The sequence below is a fragment of the Pagrus pagrus genome (assembly GCF_965226575.1).
Source record: "Pagrus pagrus genome assembly, chromosome: 3".
NCBI classification, from domain to species: Eukaryota; Metazoa; Chordata; class Actinopteri; order Spariformes; family Sparidae; genus Pagrus; species Pagrus pagrus.
In genome coordinates this window covers 5,807,336-5,825,050 of record NC_140187.1, presented here as the reverse complement: position 1 = coordinate 5,825,050, position 17,715 = coordinate 5,807,336, and the positions used below count along the sequence as shown (strand labels likewise).

The 17,715-nt window shown below is 41.3% G+C and overlaps 1 protein-coding gene across 4 annotated transcripts in view; it reads right to left on the bottom strand.

Annotated features, from left to right (window-relative positions):
- ip6k1 (inositol hexakisphosphate kinase 1) overlaps positions 1 to 17,715 on the bottom strand; it is a 31,430-nt gene that overhangs the window by 11,196 nt on the left and 2,519 nt on the right. For all 4 annotated transcript variants that reach the window (XM_084348618.1, XM_084348616.1, XM_084348617.1 and 1 more), the window contains exons 2-4: positions 5,414 to 5,661; positions 4,226 to 4,374; positions 3,916 to 4,042 (exon numbers count right to left, since the gene is read on the bottom strand). In XM_084348618.1, the coding sequence (XP_084204744.1) occupies positions 3,916 to 4,042; positions 4,226 to 4,345 (247 nt within the window). In that variant the 5' untranslated portion in view covers positions 4,346 to 4,374; positions 5,414 to 5,661. The remainder of the gene's footprint in view (positions 1 to 3,915; positions 4,043 to 4,225; positions 4,375 to 5,413; positions 5,662 to 17,715) is intronic.

Genomic DNA, 17,715 nt, shown 5'->3' with positions numbered 1-17,715 from the left:
GCCAGAACCGAAGCTCTTCAGGAGGCTCATGGTGGAAAAACACCTCACTTACGCACTTAAAGTTGGATTTTAACATCATTTGTCATCCATCTGTGTATCAAGATATTCTGGAAATTCAATTGAGAAACTGTTTATAGATTAAATACCAGATAGGAATGTCTAACGATGTTTAAGTTAAACATTAGGCTGTTATTTTTAGCTTTACAAACAGAGTAGACCATCCCTGCCCTGCTGAGTGAGACACTGAACATCCTCCCTGATTGTCTAAAATTTGATTTCGCCATCAGTTTGCTCACTGGTGAGAAAACAACTCCAAAGATCAATTCCAAACTGGAAAACTGGACTTGTCCACCACCTCCACTACACCCACCACACAGGCAGAGCTCTAATCTCATCATGTCAAACACTTTTGGGATGAAACAACCTTGACAGAATCAGAAAGTCATCCTGGGCAGCTGTCTGTCTGCTGTTATTTAATCAGCAGGACAATGGTAGTGGGCAGAGATCCAGGGATAAATATAGACTCCTTATGGGCCACTGTTGTCATGGCACTGGGACCAACAACACCAGCAGCAGGGTGGACTGGTGGGAATACAGACATACCAGTGACTGCAGGTCAGTGAAGTGGGAATTTATCCACCAGGTGTCACGTGGGGAAGCTCAGTACGTTAGAAACAATGAGTCGCAGGTCAACGGTGGGATGCTGTTGAAGCAATAATCTGCAATATTTTAATATAAATATTTTAATTCCACCTCAGGTTTTATTTTCTTCATTAATTGATTAGTGTTTAGCCTATAACATATCAAATAATAACAATTTAATAAAGTTTTCTGTCATTATTATTGGTGTGGACCCCAGGAAGAGCAGATTCTACCTCGGTATTGGCTAATGAGGATCCAAACATAAATGTGCGTTTCCAACCGCTACTGTCGTGTGAATATTAGGAGTTGCTTCATTGAGATAAACAGTCAGTGGTGCAAATTCTCCAGTCGATTGGTAATAAACCACTACAGAAGAGGGCACAATGTGATGATGTAATTAAAAGAGCATCAGTCAAACCTCAAACAGTGGAAAACCATCTGGAAATCATTTCTGTTTGTTTCATCTATCAATTTGATGAAGGTTACAGTCTCCTTATTGCTTGTCCTCTCTTCAGGGGAAGCTGAGTGATGTTCACATGCTTCATTTACATCATGATTTAATCCCTCAGTCGATTTTCAATTTCCAGCGTTTCCTCTCCGTTTGAAAATGCAGACACAAATAGGTGGACAGTAATCGATGAGTCGAGCACAGTTTATATAGCTTCATTTTCACAGCGTGATACGGCACACACTTTCTTTCAGTTCAGTTAGATTCAAAACACTTCATTTGTCCCTGATTGCAGAGGCACGTAGAGTAGTAAAAATAACAAGTAACACAACACAGGAGAAACTTTTAAACTACATAAAAAATAGAGAACACACGCAACATTTTTCCACTGCAGAAAGTAAGCTAATTCTGAGTGACACAGTCACACAAACACAGGAAAAGCGGAGTATATTGAATGGATGGTGTTCTCAATTCTCAGTATTTGGCTCTTTGTGAAAGCAAGGAGACAAACCTTGTTTCAGAAAAGGCTGAAGGCAGCAAGACAAAAGACTGCCCAACTAAACTGGAGAGTTTGGGAAATCCTCCATCAGCTCAGACAATGAGGAGAATGGTTGCTTGGTGTTGTGTAAGTGATGATAATCTCTGACCAATCAGTAGTCCGCAGTGGTTTCTCTCCACCTTTTTGTATCAGCTCAGCTCGCTTGGAACCTCAACTGATGCGATACCAAAAAAGGACCAGGTACCAGATACTATCCACAACTTTTGCGAAACCAAAAACAACAGTTTTTGCGAGCCAGGGAGCCAGCGTGAGCCGTACTGTGCAGTGGAAATCAGGCATATGCACACCCACACAGTCCTTACAAGAGGTCTAATCAAGCACAATAAGTGAAAACACCTGAGTGGGTGCACTGTGGCTGCACCGGGGATTTAATACTTTTTGTCTTCCAAGATCTTTTTGAGAGCTTTCTCACCACACATTACAATTACCTTGGGACAATAATGTCAATCAAAGCCCACTGAAAAGACCTTGTTACATGTCTGCATATTGCATTATCCAGTTTGTCAGTGCTGAACTGGGACACAGCTCGTGTCCTGTAGCACTTTCCTGCCAATCTTTCCTGATGGCAGACTTTTTTTTTTACATCAAAGGAAGATGAAACTAATGTATTATAATAATGACTGCACTCCATTTAAGTGTTTCAGTGTCAGGACCCTGGTGCTTTGTTTGCTGGCTCACTGTCACGGCTTAAAGTAGGCCTAAATGTAACAGAGCCATCATTCGTGTTATGAGCCACACCTGCTCCATCCACCATCAAAATCATCTCCCTACCTCCCCCACCCCCACGCCCCTGACTTTGGCCATTGTCTCCTCTCTTACATACTCTGCTAAAATGATAAATAGGTCACATACTTGTAAGAGAGGATGAGGTGTGTGTGCGTGTGTGTGTGTGTGTGTGTGTTCGCTGGCTGTCAAAGTGTGTTTGGGTCGGTTACTAAAGCAAAAGCAAGTGGAAGCAGCTCCAGTATGTGCCTGGTGATGAAGAACAGAGCAGCTCCACCACTTCTCTGCCAGTAAACATCCGCACTTCCGTCTTTCTCGTCTGCGTCTCCATCCGCCACCGAAAGCAGAGTCGTCAAACTTATTTAGAGCAGTGTTTGAATTACGGGGCAGCTGAAGAGGGACTGAGCGTCACTAAAAGAGACAAGTGCTCCACGGAAAGGAGCAAAAATGTCTAATGGCGTCACAAAGAATGATTCATTATCAACCGCTAAAACCTGATGTCATCAGATACAGCAAAGGTGTCTGCAGAACTGAATGTGAGACAGGTGCATTGCAGGGCAGTAAAAGTCCAATAAAACTGGCTCATTTCATTTTTAATACAGCACTACGGTCAAAATGATTCAGTCTAGCTAGAAGTAAGACAGTGTGTGCATGATTTTAACTTCTTTTTTTCCAAGAGTTTCTAATCCTACAATGAATGATAAGACAAGTACACATAAAATCAAGCAAAGATCCAATATACTCTAAGTGCACTAGTTAAAAATGTGTTTGTGGCTCTTTAACCTGTTCTTTGTCTTCCGTCTGTCACATAAACGATGTCGATGTGGCAGGATGTGTTTTTATGTGTTGTGTGTGACTCTGGCGTCAGATTACATGGACTCATCTAGAGTAAACTCGTCTGTAATCTTGTGATGTGGCCGTGGGGAATTGGCCACAACAGGACAGTTGTTGACACTCAGGACAGGTCCCTGCAACTGAGAATATGTGTTCATATTTAGGAGTGGCTACAAGTTTAGGCGACAAGTGAGTGTGGTTTATTCATTGTCACAAAAACCACTAATTGTCCAGCTACGACTGACTGACTGCAAGGGATATGCCGTCCCTCATCGGTTGTAAAATTGAGCAGAAATGTCTGGCAGAAAGTAATGGATAGATGGCTGAAACGTCCAGCTTCTGCCAGTCTGAGTGGTGGTACTATGAATGTAAACTAGACCAAACTAATTCAAAAGAGAGACAAATAACCCAAAAGGCCAAAAACTTGGAAATCCCAGGATCACTTCGTCTCACATTGTGTCACATGTGCAGCTACACGTCCAACATAATCACCTTGCTTTACCCCTAGTAAACATGAGCGAGTTGTGACCTGGGCACAAAAATAAACACCAACCACATGCCAAATGCTGGCAAAATATGCAAGTGGCTGGTAGACAGCCATCCGCCAGAACAACAATGGTTATCTACTGAGAGGCTGATAAAAAAAACATCCACTAACCATTTGGCCAGCGGACAACAAAGTTAATTTTGCACCCTGGTTGTGACTGACCTTTATACTCGGGCGTGAACTCCTTCATCTCTGGAGGCAGAGACTCGTAGAAGCGCTGCTCTCTGCTGATCAGAGGCTTACACACCGTGTGGTCATCATAACGCATCATACTGGTGTGACCTCCCACCTGCACGCACAGACACACACATGAAGAGAAGAACAACAAAAAATGATTCTTCTTTTCTTCATAAACTTCAGATGTTTATGTTTGTTTTGTTTGGGTGAAGGTATAAATAAAAAGATTCACATCATCAACATGGAGCTCTAAATTTATGTCAGCTTTTCTGAAACACACGTCATTCCTGCCCACCTGATGTATGAAGGGCTCCAGTGGAACGCCTCCTGCCCGTGGTCGAAGTGAAGCCCCTCCCCCCGGCCCCGTCCCCTGTAGCTTGCTGTTGTCCATGTTGTTGGTGTGAGGGAGGCACATGGCTCCTGGCGGACGCGCCACGCCTCCTCCTGTAGAGGAAAGAAGGGTTCATCAACGGGGTGACAGAGAGGACTCATCTGGATGGTTGAACAGCTTCAGACGCACCCTCTCTCCAAACTTTCATGACATCGAAACACATTGTTCAAACCACTTCTTTAATAGTATTATCCTTGAGGACTGCTGCACTTTTCTGCTCCGGCAGCAGCTCTTACTACGGTTGGGTATCACTTAAAATGTTTGGATGAGAGCACTGCTACAATATTGAAGTTTCTGTAATGATACTGAGAATCAGTTTTCCTTTGTGGCAACAACGTTTCTCAATCAATACAAATTTAATACTTCACAGCCTTGCTTCAGGAAAGGTTTTCCTCAAAACACTTATACAAAGTGTATAAAGACATGCAGCAGCACAGTTTATAACTGGTTTATGATTTAAATCCAGAACAATCCGGTCAAAAATTAGCACACATTATTAGAAATGTGACGAGACATTTGACGTCAGCTTACGTTTCTCAGTGTGAACAAGGATGCCATGGACGCATTTCATTTCTTTTTAAGAAATATTAAGAGCGACAGGTGTTTACTGCAGTTTGGGGAAAGATGAAACCTCCAACAACAAAATCAATGGGAGCAACACCTTTCCTCAAACTACTCCTGCCCTCTGCTGCTTATTTAATCTGAACAGAAGAAACATTTCATGTAATTTCAGAGCAAGTTGTTACCGCTGCATTTGCACTCCGTTTGGTCCGGCACTATGTTATGAAAACAAGAAAACAAGAGGACATTTTCATCGGACAGATATAATGAAATTCTTATCAAGTATTATAAATATTTTTTAGGTTTCTATTATCAGTTAAAGGAAGTGATGTAAAACCTTCCTCTCTTGTGTTTTGGGGATTTCATTGAAAAAAAGGAAGTGACCTCTGATTAATCATTTTCTACTTTGGCCCGGACAAACGAACCAACCTGCAGGTGTGAACACTCAAAGCTCCATATTTATACACTCAAATGATCCTATGACACTGATCTGTGGGATCTCCACTGGGTGGTCCTGGTCCTGGTTCTTACCCTGGGCATGGGCTCTGGTGTGCAGTGACGGGGAGGGGGGGGCACAGGGCACCACGGGCTGCTGGGAGCGCACGCCGGCCCCGGGGGGAGGCGGCGCCAGACCGAAAAACCACCTCGCAAAGCCTCCAATCAGAGTGCTCCAATCCACCGCCGGCAGCACGGAGACCCAAACAGGACAGGGGGTGGGGGGGCAGAGTTGGGCCGAGGGCAGGAGAAGCAGGGTGTCAGTTAGGCAGGGTCACCGCTTCCTGTAGAGAGAGAGGATGTTAAGTTTAATTGCTTAATGTGTCTCTAAAGAAGTGTCAACTGATTAACTCATAAAAGTGTTAACCCATTTTACATTCACATAGTCATTAAATCCGTTGTTATTAAAAAAACAACAGTCGAGAAAGTAACCGTATATGTCGAGGCTTTTTCAATAGCTGTGATTGGAGCGTGTTAAACGGTGACATACAGCCCGAGAACAACTGCCTGAGCAAACAAATTTCGGGGATCCCTGACACATTATGTTACAGCATCTTCAGCATATTCTCATTTACCACGGCTCTGATCTAATCGAGTCTGAACCGGGCAGCGTATAAAAATAAAACCCACACAGTTTTCTGGGCATGTTGCCACAAACAGTTGACATCAAATGTTTCAACACGTTGGCTTCAACCAGACTGTGTCACATACACACACACACACACACATAAATACAGACACACACATATTTTGATTCTCTATATAGCTCAGTCAGTGGGGTAATCCTGTTGTCAGCAATCCTAACCCTGTTTGGAGGGCCACTTCTGAACAAATAGAAAGTATTAAGCTATTCAAACGAGAACTTTGCCGATTTTCAAGCCGCTTTGTATCACTACAATGTTGGCGGTACATGCAAATTATCAATGTTACACTTCTCTACATTTTGCCTGCACTCAGAGCCCCCAACTCTTCTGCAGGAAAAAAATCTGCCAAATGACGCAAAACCTGTCATCTGGAAGATTTAAGGGCATTTGTATCAGCTTCAGTTGGTACTTCTGCATTTCGGTTGAGTCGCCCCTCTCTTTTTCTCCTCACTGTCAAACTATCTAAACTAGGCAGCGCTGATAAACGATAAATCAAGATCTCGTTACCTTTTTCTCAGCTAAAATGTTTCAGAAATGTTTTCAGAAATAAACTTAAGTGTACTGTTTTGATGTAGGCTGCTTTACTGTTTCCTGTTTCAAAACGGATGGTGAGGTAAACAAAGCACCACCCAACTCGCAGTACCTCACCCGCTAATGGGTGTGTTTATTGGGCCGGTGCAGCACGGTACATTCTGGTCGCTGTAGGCGAAAGGACTACCACAGCCGTTTCTCTAGCGTCATGTAGCACCAAATTCAAAAATATTTGCATCTTGCTACTGCACAGACAAACTAGTTTTATGAAAGGGCTATCATTCCAGTGGTGAAATACGTCGGTAAGTATGAGACTAAAAAACAGTATAGAGATACGTACGGTCCATGATTTTGTTGTGGTGTACAAAGATATCCTCCCAACTCTCTGGTGATGATTTGAAACCAATTTGAATTTCAAAACATTATCACTCATCTGAGAGGATATGTTGTTATTCAGGATTTGTTCTCCCGTAAGCAGCCAGCACACACTTTCCAAAATACAATAAAAAACAAAAAACAGAATGAAATCAAAGCCTATCTGTTGCTGAGTAACATTGAAAATAAAAAAAACACAATTATAAATGATTTGCATTTGAAACAATGACACTGGAGATAATAACAATGGAGTCCAGATGTTTTTGTAATTACCACATCAAACACACAAATGTAATGGAGATAGTTTCTAAAAGCATGTAAATTATTTTGAAAGACGTACATTTTTTAATTGAGGGAGGACAGAGGAAAAATTATCGTCTGATACAGTTTAACGCTGTTTATATTGTCATGTGAATGCAACATGAGAAGCGTAGTTATAATGTAAACTGTGTCTGCATTAAAATGATGTTTTCCTCATCATTAACCTCCGACACGCCTGTGACTACCTTTATATAAACAGTGATCTAACAAAGAGACGTCTTCAACATAAGCAGACACGCTTCAGAAATTCAATTAGCACCGCCTCCTACCCCATCACGCACCCCAAATCTTCCCCAAAATGACTCATCATCGCCTGCCTGAAGACATGACAAGAAGAAAGAATAAAGAGGAAGAATGGAAGAAAAGGGAACAAAGAAGGAGAGTGATTGGATGAGAGGAGCAGGGCCGTTAATGACGTCACAGCCTGCGTGTGTGTGTTTCTGAAGGCATCATCTGGTCAGTGTCATGGCTGCAGAGAGGCATGACACTCGCTGATGATATCACGATGTGTGCTAAGTGGTGTTAAGGACAAACTCGGCCTCCATACGCAACAGTTCAGACACGCTGCGACAGCTTTCTAACACAAACCTCTCTATGATACAGAAAACAACAACTCTTCTCATCTTTAACATCAGTTTAACAAACGTTAGGAATTATTGCTGTTTTGATTATCATTTTATTGATTTCTCAGCCATTAGATTAAATTGCCAATTAAACTGATAATCACTTAAATCAGAGCAGATTTCAACTTCTTAAATGTGAATATTTTCCGGTTTCTTTTCTCCTCTATGACAGTTAACTTAATATCTTTGGGTTGTGGATGAAACAAGACATTTGAGGACGTCATCCTGTGCTTTTGGAAACACTTTTCACTATTTTCTGACATTTTATAGATCAATCAACTAACTGATTAATCAGGAAAATAATGGACAGATTATTCGACAATGACAACGACTGTTAACTGCAGTCCTAATTTCAGTCCTGGGTGGTGTTAACTGTGCATACTGGTGGTAACAGCAAGTGTGTTAAAAAAAAAAAACAGAAATCACTCGACCGCATAAAATGTCAGCCAAGTTTTTAATTCACACATCCAACCCTGATTGTGACTGATTAAAATGTTTGTCTCTATTTTTCACAAGTTGTAACAACAACAAAAAGTTTTATTTGTTCCCTTGACAGCAACTAACGGGAAGATTCATGACCACAAACATACAACATCGTTGTTGAATCAATCACCTGCTGAGCTGAATCAGTCACATCCTGATGCATCTCATCTGGTTGTCAGTGGAGTGAATACATGACCTTTAAACAATCTCCTCATTTATTAAACATGTCGCCTTTATTACTGTGATGAAGCACCTCTGATTGTTTTCCCTGAAGGTTAATGAGCCTAATTTTAAATTTCTTCAAGCATTAGCAGAGGTGCAGTTTGTTTCAGGCAAGGCAGGACGCTTCACTATAAAACCCTGTGCAAAACCATATCAACCATTGAGGGCAGCAAACACGCCTTCAGCAGGGCCTTTTCAGATTTTCTGTTTACAGTAAACAACACGAGGGCTGAGAGGATTCATCACCTTGTGTTGCTTGAATAAAAAGGACTGAAGAAAACAACTCATGATCCAATGTTGTGTTCTTAACCACATAAAATGTGCATCAGTTTTTATCTGCAGCACCACATGACGCGCATGTGTGCGTCTTTTCCTATTATTAATCATGTATTAATCAGTGATTAAAACAAAATTTTGACAATCCTTTAGTCTCAGTCATTTTTCAACCACGAATGCCAAACATTTGCTGGTTCCAGCTTCTCAAACGTAAAGATTTGCTGTCATTCTTTGTTGTTTTTGATTGTCATGTGAATCTATGCCACTGGGTTCAGGGAAATTGTGGTCAGTATATTTCACTATTTTTTGACATTTTATGGACAAAACGATTCATTGAAAAAATAATCTAGAGATTAATTGACAAAGAATAACAGTTAGCTGCAGACCTAGTGTACATGCAATGTCATGCAATGTGAAAATGAGAGTTCCTGTATTTCAGGAGGTAATTACACATTGTGAATATGGTATATTGAAAGGCTATAATCCTGAAATAAGAAGATGAATTGCACCACAAATCCGAGGCATGCTACTTTGCCACAGTACAAAAACAACACCTTGTTTTTAAACCACCATAATTAAAAGATTTGGCCATAAACAACAAATTTAACTATTATTCAGCATCCAGTATTAAGTTCAAGTGTTTAGTTTTTAGCACTGGGAGCAAGAACCTCAGTTCTCCTTTTCATATGAACATTTTTTGACATTTTTTCTGTGCTGAGCTGCAGGCACCATACGATTACTGAAAACCTTGAAAACCTCAAACTTCCAACATGTCATCAAGGTAAGAAACGCCTTTAACTACGCTGTTCCTGTTGTCCAAAAACACACTGGCAGCGGGCCCACATCACAGGCTCCGATCACGACTCCTCACAGCACCCTGCACGTATTCAGCCACGATGGAAACTCGACATCTCAGTCTCAGCTCAAGTCACGATCCAAGCTTGACCAAGCATGAGCCCCAGATGCAGGCTGGAAAGCGCGCGCGCACACACACACACACACACACACACACACACATTGACACACACACTTTAAGCAGTGTTTCCCATGAGCAATGACATCTAAACTTAGCAGCAAACAGTAAACATCAGGTCACATCTGTTCTGTTCTGGGATCAGTGAAACCAGCCTGATGATCCGTGACTTCTAACATTCCACTGCACTCAACAACAACAACACACACACACACAAATTCATATATCCAACACGTTAAAATAAAAACACACACACACACACACACACACACACACACACACACACACATTGTCTCTGGGAGGTCAGCGGTCCAGCTGAATACTCATATGTGCCAAGAGATTATTAATTAATACCAACTTTCAATTTTGAATGCTTTATATTTAATTTCCTCTCACAGAACACACAAAATGAAAATGTTTTTTTTATGCTCATCACTTAATTTTACTCATTGCTGTTGCACTATATCAAATAATCATTCTCATTCAAATAGGCCAGAGACCACAACTGGACAGTCCACATGTCAACAATTTACAATGAAAACGTTGCAACAGTAATCCAGGGAAAAGGTCGACCTCTAATCTCAACAACCATCAGATGGATTGAAGTCCGATTTAGTCCGGACATTCATGGTCCCCAGAGGATGATGTACAATAACTTTTACCCCCTGACCCTCCATCTAGCACCACCAGCTGCGTTTCACTTTGCCTGCAAAACTGATAAAATCAGCAGTATGTTGTGTTTAAATGTCAGCATGCTAACAAGTCAAATTATCCACTGCTGTCATATATTTGAAGCGTTTGTCAGCGGTGGTGAAGTCAGCAGTTATGTTGAAATGTCTGCATTGATTCAGTGGCCTAAACTTGATAGGAGGTGTTTGTTGTCTGAGGACTGAACTTGGACAGATCTGTAAGGGCAGAATTTGGGGTTTACTTTCAGCAGAGTGCTGCAGATGAAAAATAGAGCAAAATATTGTAAAGGGGCAAATGCCTTGGTATAACCTAGCCACCAAATCTGATCAATTGTATCCCTGGGTTAGATTTTTTTTTAAGTATCCGGTCACACAGAGGTAGGTAATGTACATGGGGTACTCAGTGAACAGCTGGTGTTTGGTAAGCCCTCTGTACGGTGGTCTTGTCTCTGGTATCTATATGTGTCTCCAGTGAATTCCTGGCACACAGACAACAGGTGTGTTTCTATCAGCCAGCGTCCTGTATGTGGTCTGATGCAGAGGGCTGCGAATAGGCTGGTTGAGGTCAAAGTCAAGGACGACTCACCTCCCCCGATACTCTCTCCTTAGCACATACTATCCTCCTCCTCCTCCCGTCTCCTTCATCCCTCTCCCAAATCCCCTCACCTCGTATCCCCTCTCTCAATCCCTCTGTCTCCTTGGGCTGGGTGATGTTGAAGAAACATTCTACGAAAACAATATTTGGAGCAAATACCCCAGTCACTGATAAATATTCACATAGAGTTATTATATCCATGATTGGCTATTGGTGATTAGATAGATATTTACACATAGGGATGTGCAATTACCACATTTTGATGCTACGATTATGAGCAAACACATCAGGGAAAAGGATACCAAACTGGTCCCAGTCCATGCAGGGTTGGCTACCGTCCACAAAGATGTTGTCTGACAATAACGGACACCTCGTCTACACTCTGTCCCTACGCCACCTCCTGCCAGCATGAGCCCGTCTGTCAGACAGAAGCTGCAGGTTGCAGCGCAGTAGTACAAGGTCCAAATAAACAAACAGACAAACAACCCAACCTATAATCGGCCCACTGTGTACTGCCAGGTGTGGAGAATGACCCGAGCGGCCAGCCAATCAGCTTACAAGACCTGTGTGAGCATACCTTACATCATCATCCATCACTGGGACAAAGCTGTGGGCTCACCACAGCTCTATGACATCGTCACACCGATTAAGCTGCTATTTCTGACTGAAGGGCCGTGTGTGTGTGTGTGTGTGTGTGTGTGTGTGTGTGTGTGTGTCTGTGTGAGAGGGAATCCTTCTGTCCTTCAGTAAGTCAGAGATAGAGCCAATTAAACACTTCCAGGAATATCTAAGGGTAAGAGTACTGTACATAAGACTTGCATCTGTGTTGAATTTGAAGAGTTAGTGAAGATATGCAGCACATTTCTAGAAGATATCATCTGTCTGGTAGAGTAGTTTAAAGGAAAAGAGAAGCCAATACTAAGCTGATGTTACAGTCTGTTTTTTTTAGATAACATTCTGCAAGATTTCACAAACTTTCAAAAATTCAAAAGTTATTAGAATATTTAAATCGCTTATAAATGATTGATGGTTTAGTTGAGCTGAAATCAAAATGTAAGCACTATTTCTTCCACACAGCTTTCCTTCATTAAGAAAGAAGATGGTATGAAAACAACTAGTCTTGTTTGGTCATTTAAGTCTGCAAGCGCTTTAACCAGACAACAGTCAAGTTTAATTTGTATACCCCCTTAAGTTTCCTGTTCCTGCCCGAACTGTCCAGTAAAGACAATATGACGCAGAAAAATGACAAATAACTAAAACAAAAAACTCAATTTATTGTTTAATCAATAAAATGTTTAAAGTATAAAGAAATACTCGTGATGCAACAATGGTCAGAGACACATTAACACATCAGCTGCAACATATTCTCTAATTCAAACAACTGAAAAAAGGACAAACCCATCAGAGCTTTGTTGGTGGGAATCAGAATGATGATATCATTTCTGCCTGTAGCACAACCAGAAAGATTACAACAGAAAAACTGCCATGAAACTGGTGACAGGCGTGGATGTCATGAATGTAGCTGTGTGGGTTGTTTTTCTAAGTCGACTTACAGAAATAGCAACTCTCAAATCAACATATTTCTTCTGTTGACGTGACAAACATTAACCGCACCTAGCAACCACTACCACATCCTCTGGGTCGACTGAAACTGATGCCAAAGTGACAAATAAATCTGTCACAGTGGTTTGGACGTAACCCCCCTCAAAAAGAAAACAGCTAACATGAGCACAATGTCGGACTAAATAATGACCAAAATCTTTTCATTTTTCCTTTGACATGTGGACTTTTTCATCTGGCCTCATCTGACCTCAATAAAGTTTGATGCAAATACCTCCTAGGCAGTAATTTATCCTGCAGCGCTTTGTGACAACATTCAGCTGGTCCGCACCAAATAACCAAATTTACATCAGATCAGAGGGCTCAGTGCCCGCTGTTTCCTCAATGAAGTTGACAGGATTAAAATGTCACAAACGGGGGAAAGAACCACATTAAGCTGCAGCATATACATCGCCTTGTAGGAGCTTTGCTGATGGAAACTAATTTCAGCATGTGGATCTCAAATGGAAAAAAGATCTGGTATGCTGGGGTCTTTTTCATGAGTAATGGTAAGATAAGGCACGAGGATGACATTAAGTAACAACAGAGAAGCAGGTTTTACGTCGGTCTGACGCGACCCAGCAGATAGGCAGCAGAATATGGATGTGATGATACTGATGGACAAGAGAGAAAGCCATAAGATGTGCTTCCTGTCTGACCTAAGTGACCATTACCGCATATTACATGATGAAGTGACACGTGTAACAATCAAGTGAGGAAAACCGAAACTTCAGTGGTAAATATGTAGATTATATTGAAGCTATAATACTGTCGCACTAACCTGGAAATAATGTCAATGTAAGTGAGCGAGTAAGAGGTCAAATTGTCTTTTTATGGAAAGAGGGTCTCTCTCAGCTTCAAATTTTGGCTAGACTATATTTTTCTGAGGGGGCAATTCAGGTAACTCTAAACACTTTACAGAAACTGGATCAGTTGTATCCAAAGCATGATCAGGCACAGCCAAAGTGACCACACCATCAGAAGTGTGAAAAGCCGGCTGTCTTGTAGTGGTTTCAGAGGATGAGTAGCAGTTTCTTAACCACTTCTCAGGATGGAAACAAGGCCCAACACTTGAGGTGGGCTAAGAAATACCAGAATTTCACAGTGGATGACTGGAAAACATCCTACTTACTGATCAGTCCAAGTTGGAGATTTATGGCAGTAACAGAAAGGTGTATATAAGGAGACGAACAGGAGAGAGAGAGTGATACCACAATGTTTCAAACCCACAGTGAAACATGGTGTTGGACACCTACTGTACAAAGAATTGGCTCCACCCTGACCAAGAAGAAGCACCGCTCCACTCTTTAGAGACACGCTCCACCCTCTGGTTTGATCTTTGTGGAGAAGGATTCATACTGCAGCAGGATAATGAGCCCAAACACGCCCCAAAGCTTTGACAGAACAACTTGAAGACAGTGAGACTGAAAAAAGCCAAGCATTTTGTGACATCACAAGACGATTTGTGTAAGACTGTCAAATCATGCTGGGTTAACATGAGTCATCAGGCTTTGCAGAAACTTGTGGAGCCCATGAGTGCACGCTGTCGTTAAAGCAAAAGGGGGAAATACCAAATGCTTAAATATTCTGAAATTCATGGGTCAAGATTCAACTTCTCACTCAAATTATTAAGGTGATATTATCATTTGTAAGGAAAAAAAGTGTATTACTTTCCAAACAAATGCAAAATATAAGTATTTTGACTTCTGGTCTCAGACTTTTGGACTTCTGGATATTATTTAGTTCAAATCTTCAGTTTCTTAGTAGTAACGTTATAAATTTAAGCTTGAATAAGATGCCAGATTCAATACACAAGAGAGCCAAGATGTCTTCATCATCATCATCATCATCATCATCATCCACTTTGCGATGTCTGAACTCAGCTGCTTCTTGTGTGTGTTTTTGCTGAGTAGTTGCATTAGTGAAGCGTAACATAACCAGGCTAAATGATGCTAAATAAGGGTTGGACGTAGCTACTGCTGACACACACACACACACACACACACACACACACACACACACACACACACACACACACACCATTATCCTGGGAAACTCACTGGGCTGCATGATATGGTCAAAAAATGATACTGAGATTATTTTGACAGATATTGGGATTGTGATATAATTCACGATTATTATGGACGATTACATTTTACATTGCCAATAAATGAATAGTCTCTGCCAAACGAACATGTTTTATTACATCTGGAGAACAAAGTTTGCAGGCCAGAGCATCGAAATTTCATTAAAACTCTGTTTTATGACACAATTTGCCATTATAAAATAATTACAGTTCTTGCAATTTGGATATTGCACTTAGTCGTATTGCGATTTCAATTATTTAGGCGATTAATTGTGCAGCCCTCATACTCACAAACACCAACAAAGAATAAGAGAAGAAAAAAGAGACCCGAGTTCAATCGTAATAGATAATCACTTAGGCAATATAAAGGTGATGTATTCAATGCGAGCGCCAGTTCAACTTTTCCTTGAGGATTAGAGAAAAAGAGGAGATGGTCAAGGAATGGAGGATGTAATGAAGGAAGAGGAGAAGAAAGGGATGAAAACAGGACAGAAGGAAATGACAGGAGGAAGTAATTAAGAAGGGAGGAAGAAAGGGAGTGAAGGAGAGACAATTAGAAGGGAGGGAGACAAAATAATTAATCAAAGAAAATAAAGAGGCAGTGAAATGAAAGAATGACTATTAAAAGGAAAGGAGACGCTATTGAAGGACAGAGGAAGCAATTAAATTAAGTACAGGGTAACGATAAATAGGACGAGGCAGGGAAGGAACGGAGGAAATAGTGTAGGAAAAGTAGATCCAGTTCTGTCTCTGTATGGTGCAGCCCTGTGGGAGAGACACCCCAGACACATCTGTCAGTCTCAAACATCACAAACTACAACTGGGAAAAACACAGGAACACATACACAGCTGCTGACCGTGTCCCCTGACAGACCTCAGCAGCTGCTGAGCGACACACACACACACACACACACACACACACACACACACACACACACACACACACACACCAAGTAGAACAATCCGTCCTATCAACAACTGCTGAATGAGACAACAGCTCACATCGGTCAAAACAACCACCGAGACCACACATGTCCATCATCATCATCATCTGGGCTCCTTCCTCGCCACATAACTGAAGACTGTGGCGTTACCGCGGCAACCATAACCCCCCCCACATGTCAGTCAGCGGTTAAGACTTTCACGTCATAGAGTCACATACATCTACTAAAATATAACGTTTTGGGTCAAAACCGTGGATTGTGTGGCCTGTTTGTGTTTTGTTTGTGTTGTTTATTGGAAACCGTCACTGCTGACTACAGCCTCGATGATAAACAAACAGTGTATTCTGGCCTACCTGTAGGATGATTTAGACAGATTTTTATATTGTTGCGCTCTGCTGGTCATACTTTATTTAGGGGGAGGGCAGGATATCCATCATTGTATTGTTTTATTGCTGTCCTGATGGCTACGCTTGTTCTTTGATGCAGAACTGCTGAGCCTTTGTTATTCATATTTCATGTTGTTTTCTTCTCTTTATGTTGCCCTTTATGCTGCAAAACCAATTGCCCTCCGGGGATGAATAAAGCTGAACTTAAACCGAACATTATTCTCTTTCTAAAGGTAGAATTTATGGCTACTGGATTGGATCGTATTAGGTTTTACAGGTGTACCTAATAACGCGGCCACTGAGTGTATAAACCTTCGCCATGTTCAACATGTTAATAAGCTTTATCAGCTGTGGAAGGAAATGGATCACGACAAGCAGCAGCATTTCTCCAGATGATGCCTGATAGGTCTGTGCAACTGATGTGTGCGAAGGTCATTAGATTAATTTTCAGCAAGCAGTCTTCTCCCTTTTTTCAATTAAAAAGCTGATTACTGCCCGTCATTACTTCACGGTGGGAATAGTCATCATTTGTGTGATACTGTCATCTGACTTCTCCAATAAAGTCTTTCTATTCATCAAGTCACCTCACGTTCACGCTCAGGTCTGCACTGATGGAAGATGAGAGCAACAAACTGCTGCTAATAATGACACTGACAGTTTTGATCAATCTGTTATGTGCAAAACGGAAATTGTATTAATTAGTATGGAGCACTGGTTGTATTACAACCCTGTACTATGATTGTGTGAATGTCATCTTTTACAGAATTTACCATATTTGTGGGACCAAAAAGCCAGATTTTAGCCCAAAGTTAACCACCTACCTGTCCTTCTTCATGTAACCTCATTCAAACAAAAGGCACATAGGTCCTACGTCATCATCGCTTTGAATGGAGCGCTCCATGTTTTGAGTATAAGAGCTCCAGATGTTGGTTGGTTATCAAATTATAGACTTCAATTTAAATTACACTTCAGTAAGATCTCTGTAACACACAATTTTATATTTATAGTTTGGCGACAGACAGTACACGCTGATCTTATAGAAAAACAGACGTCATGCTGGCTGAGGTTTGTTTACATTCTACAAAAGAGAGGCAGCGATGCAGAAAAAAGTTGAGTTTGGAGAAGGAGTTTTTTTCCCCCCCATCTACCGTTTGCTGAGATGATAAAGCGATAGGAGCGGTCGAGGTAGATCTCTTAAATAGAAAATTAAAATGACTTATTTTGAGTTCTGGTCCATCGCACCAATCTAATACGTCCGATCCGCACAGATATTGCACAAATATTGACCTCATGTAAAGGAGAATGTGTTGACTAGATGTGACCAAAAATTTACTTCACTATCGAAGAGGACAGTATCTTGAAGATGACAGCAAATTTTAAACAGACGCATGTCAATGCAAACGTGTATGTAAGAGTCAAAAAAGCTCAAGAATGCACCTTATGAAACATTTATGCACTGCTGCCATTTGTTGCATTAAGGTATATGTATATATGGATACAAACATATCTGTGAAAGGCAGGTATCGACATGACGATGTATCTGTTGGGCTCTCTAGTTCAACTTAAGTTTCAACATAACTGCCTTCATTTT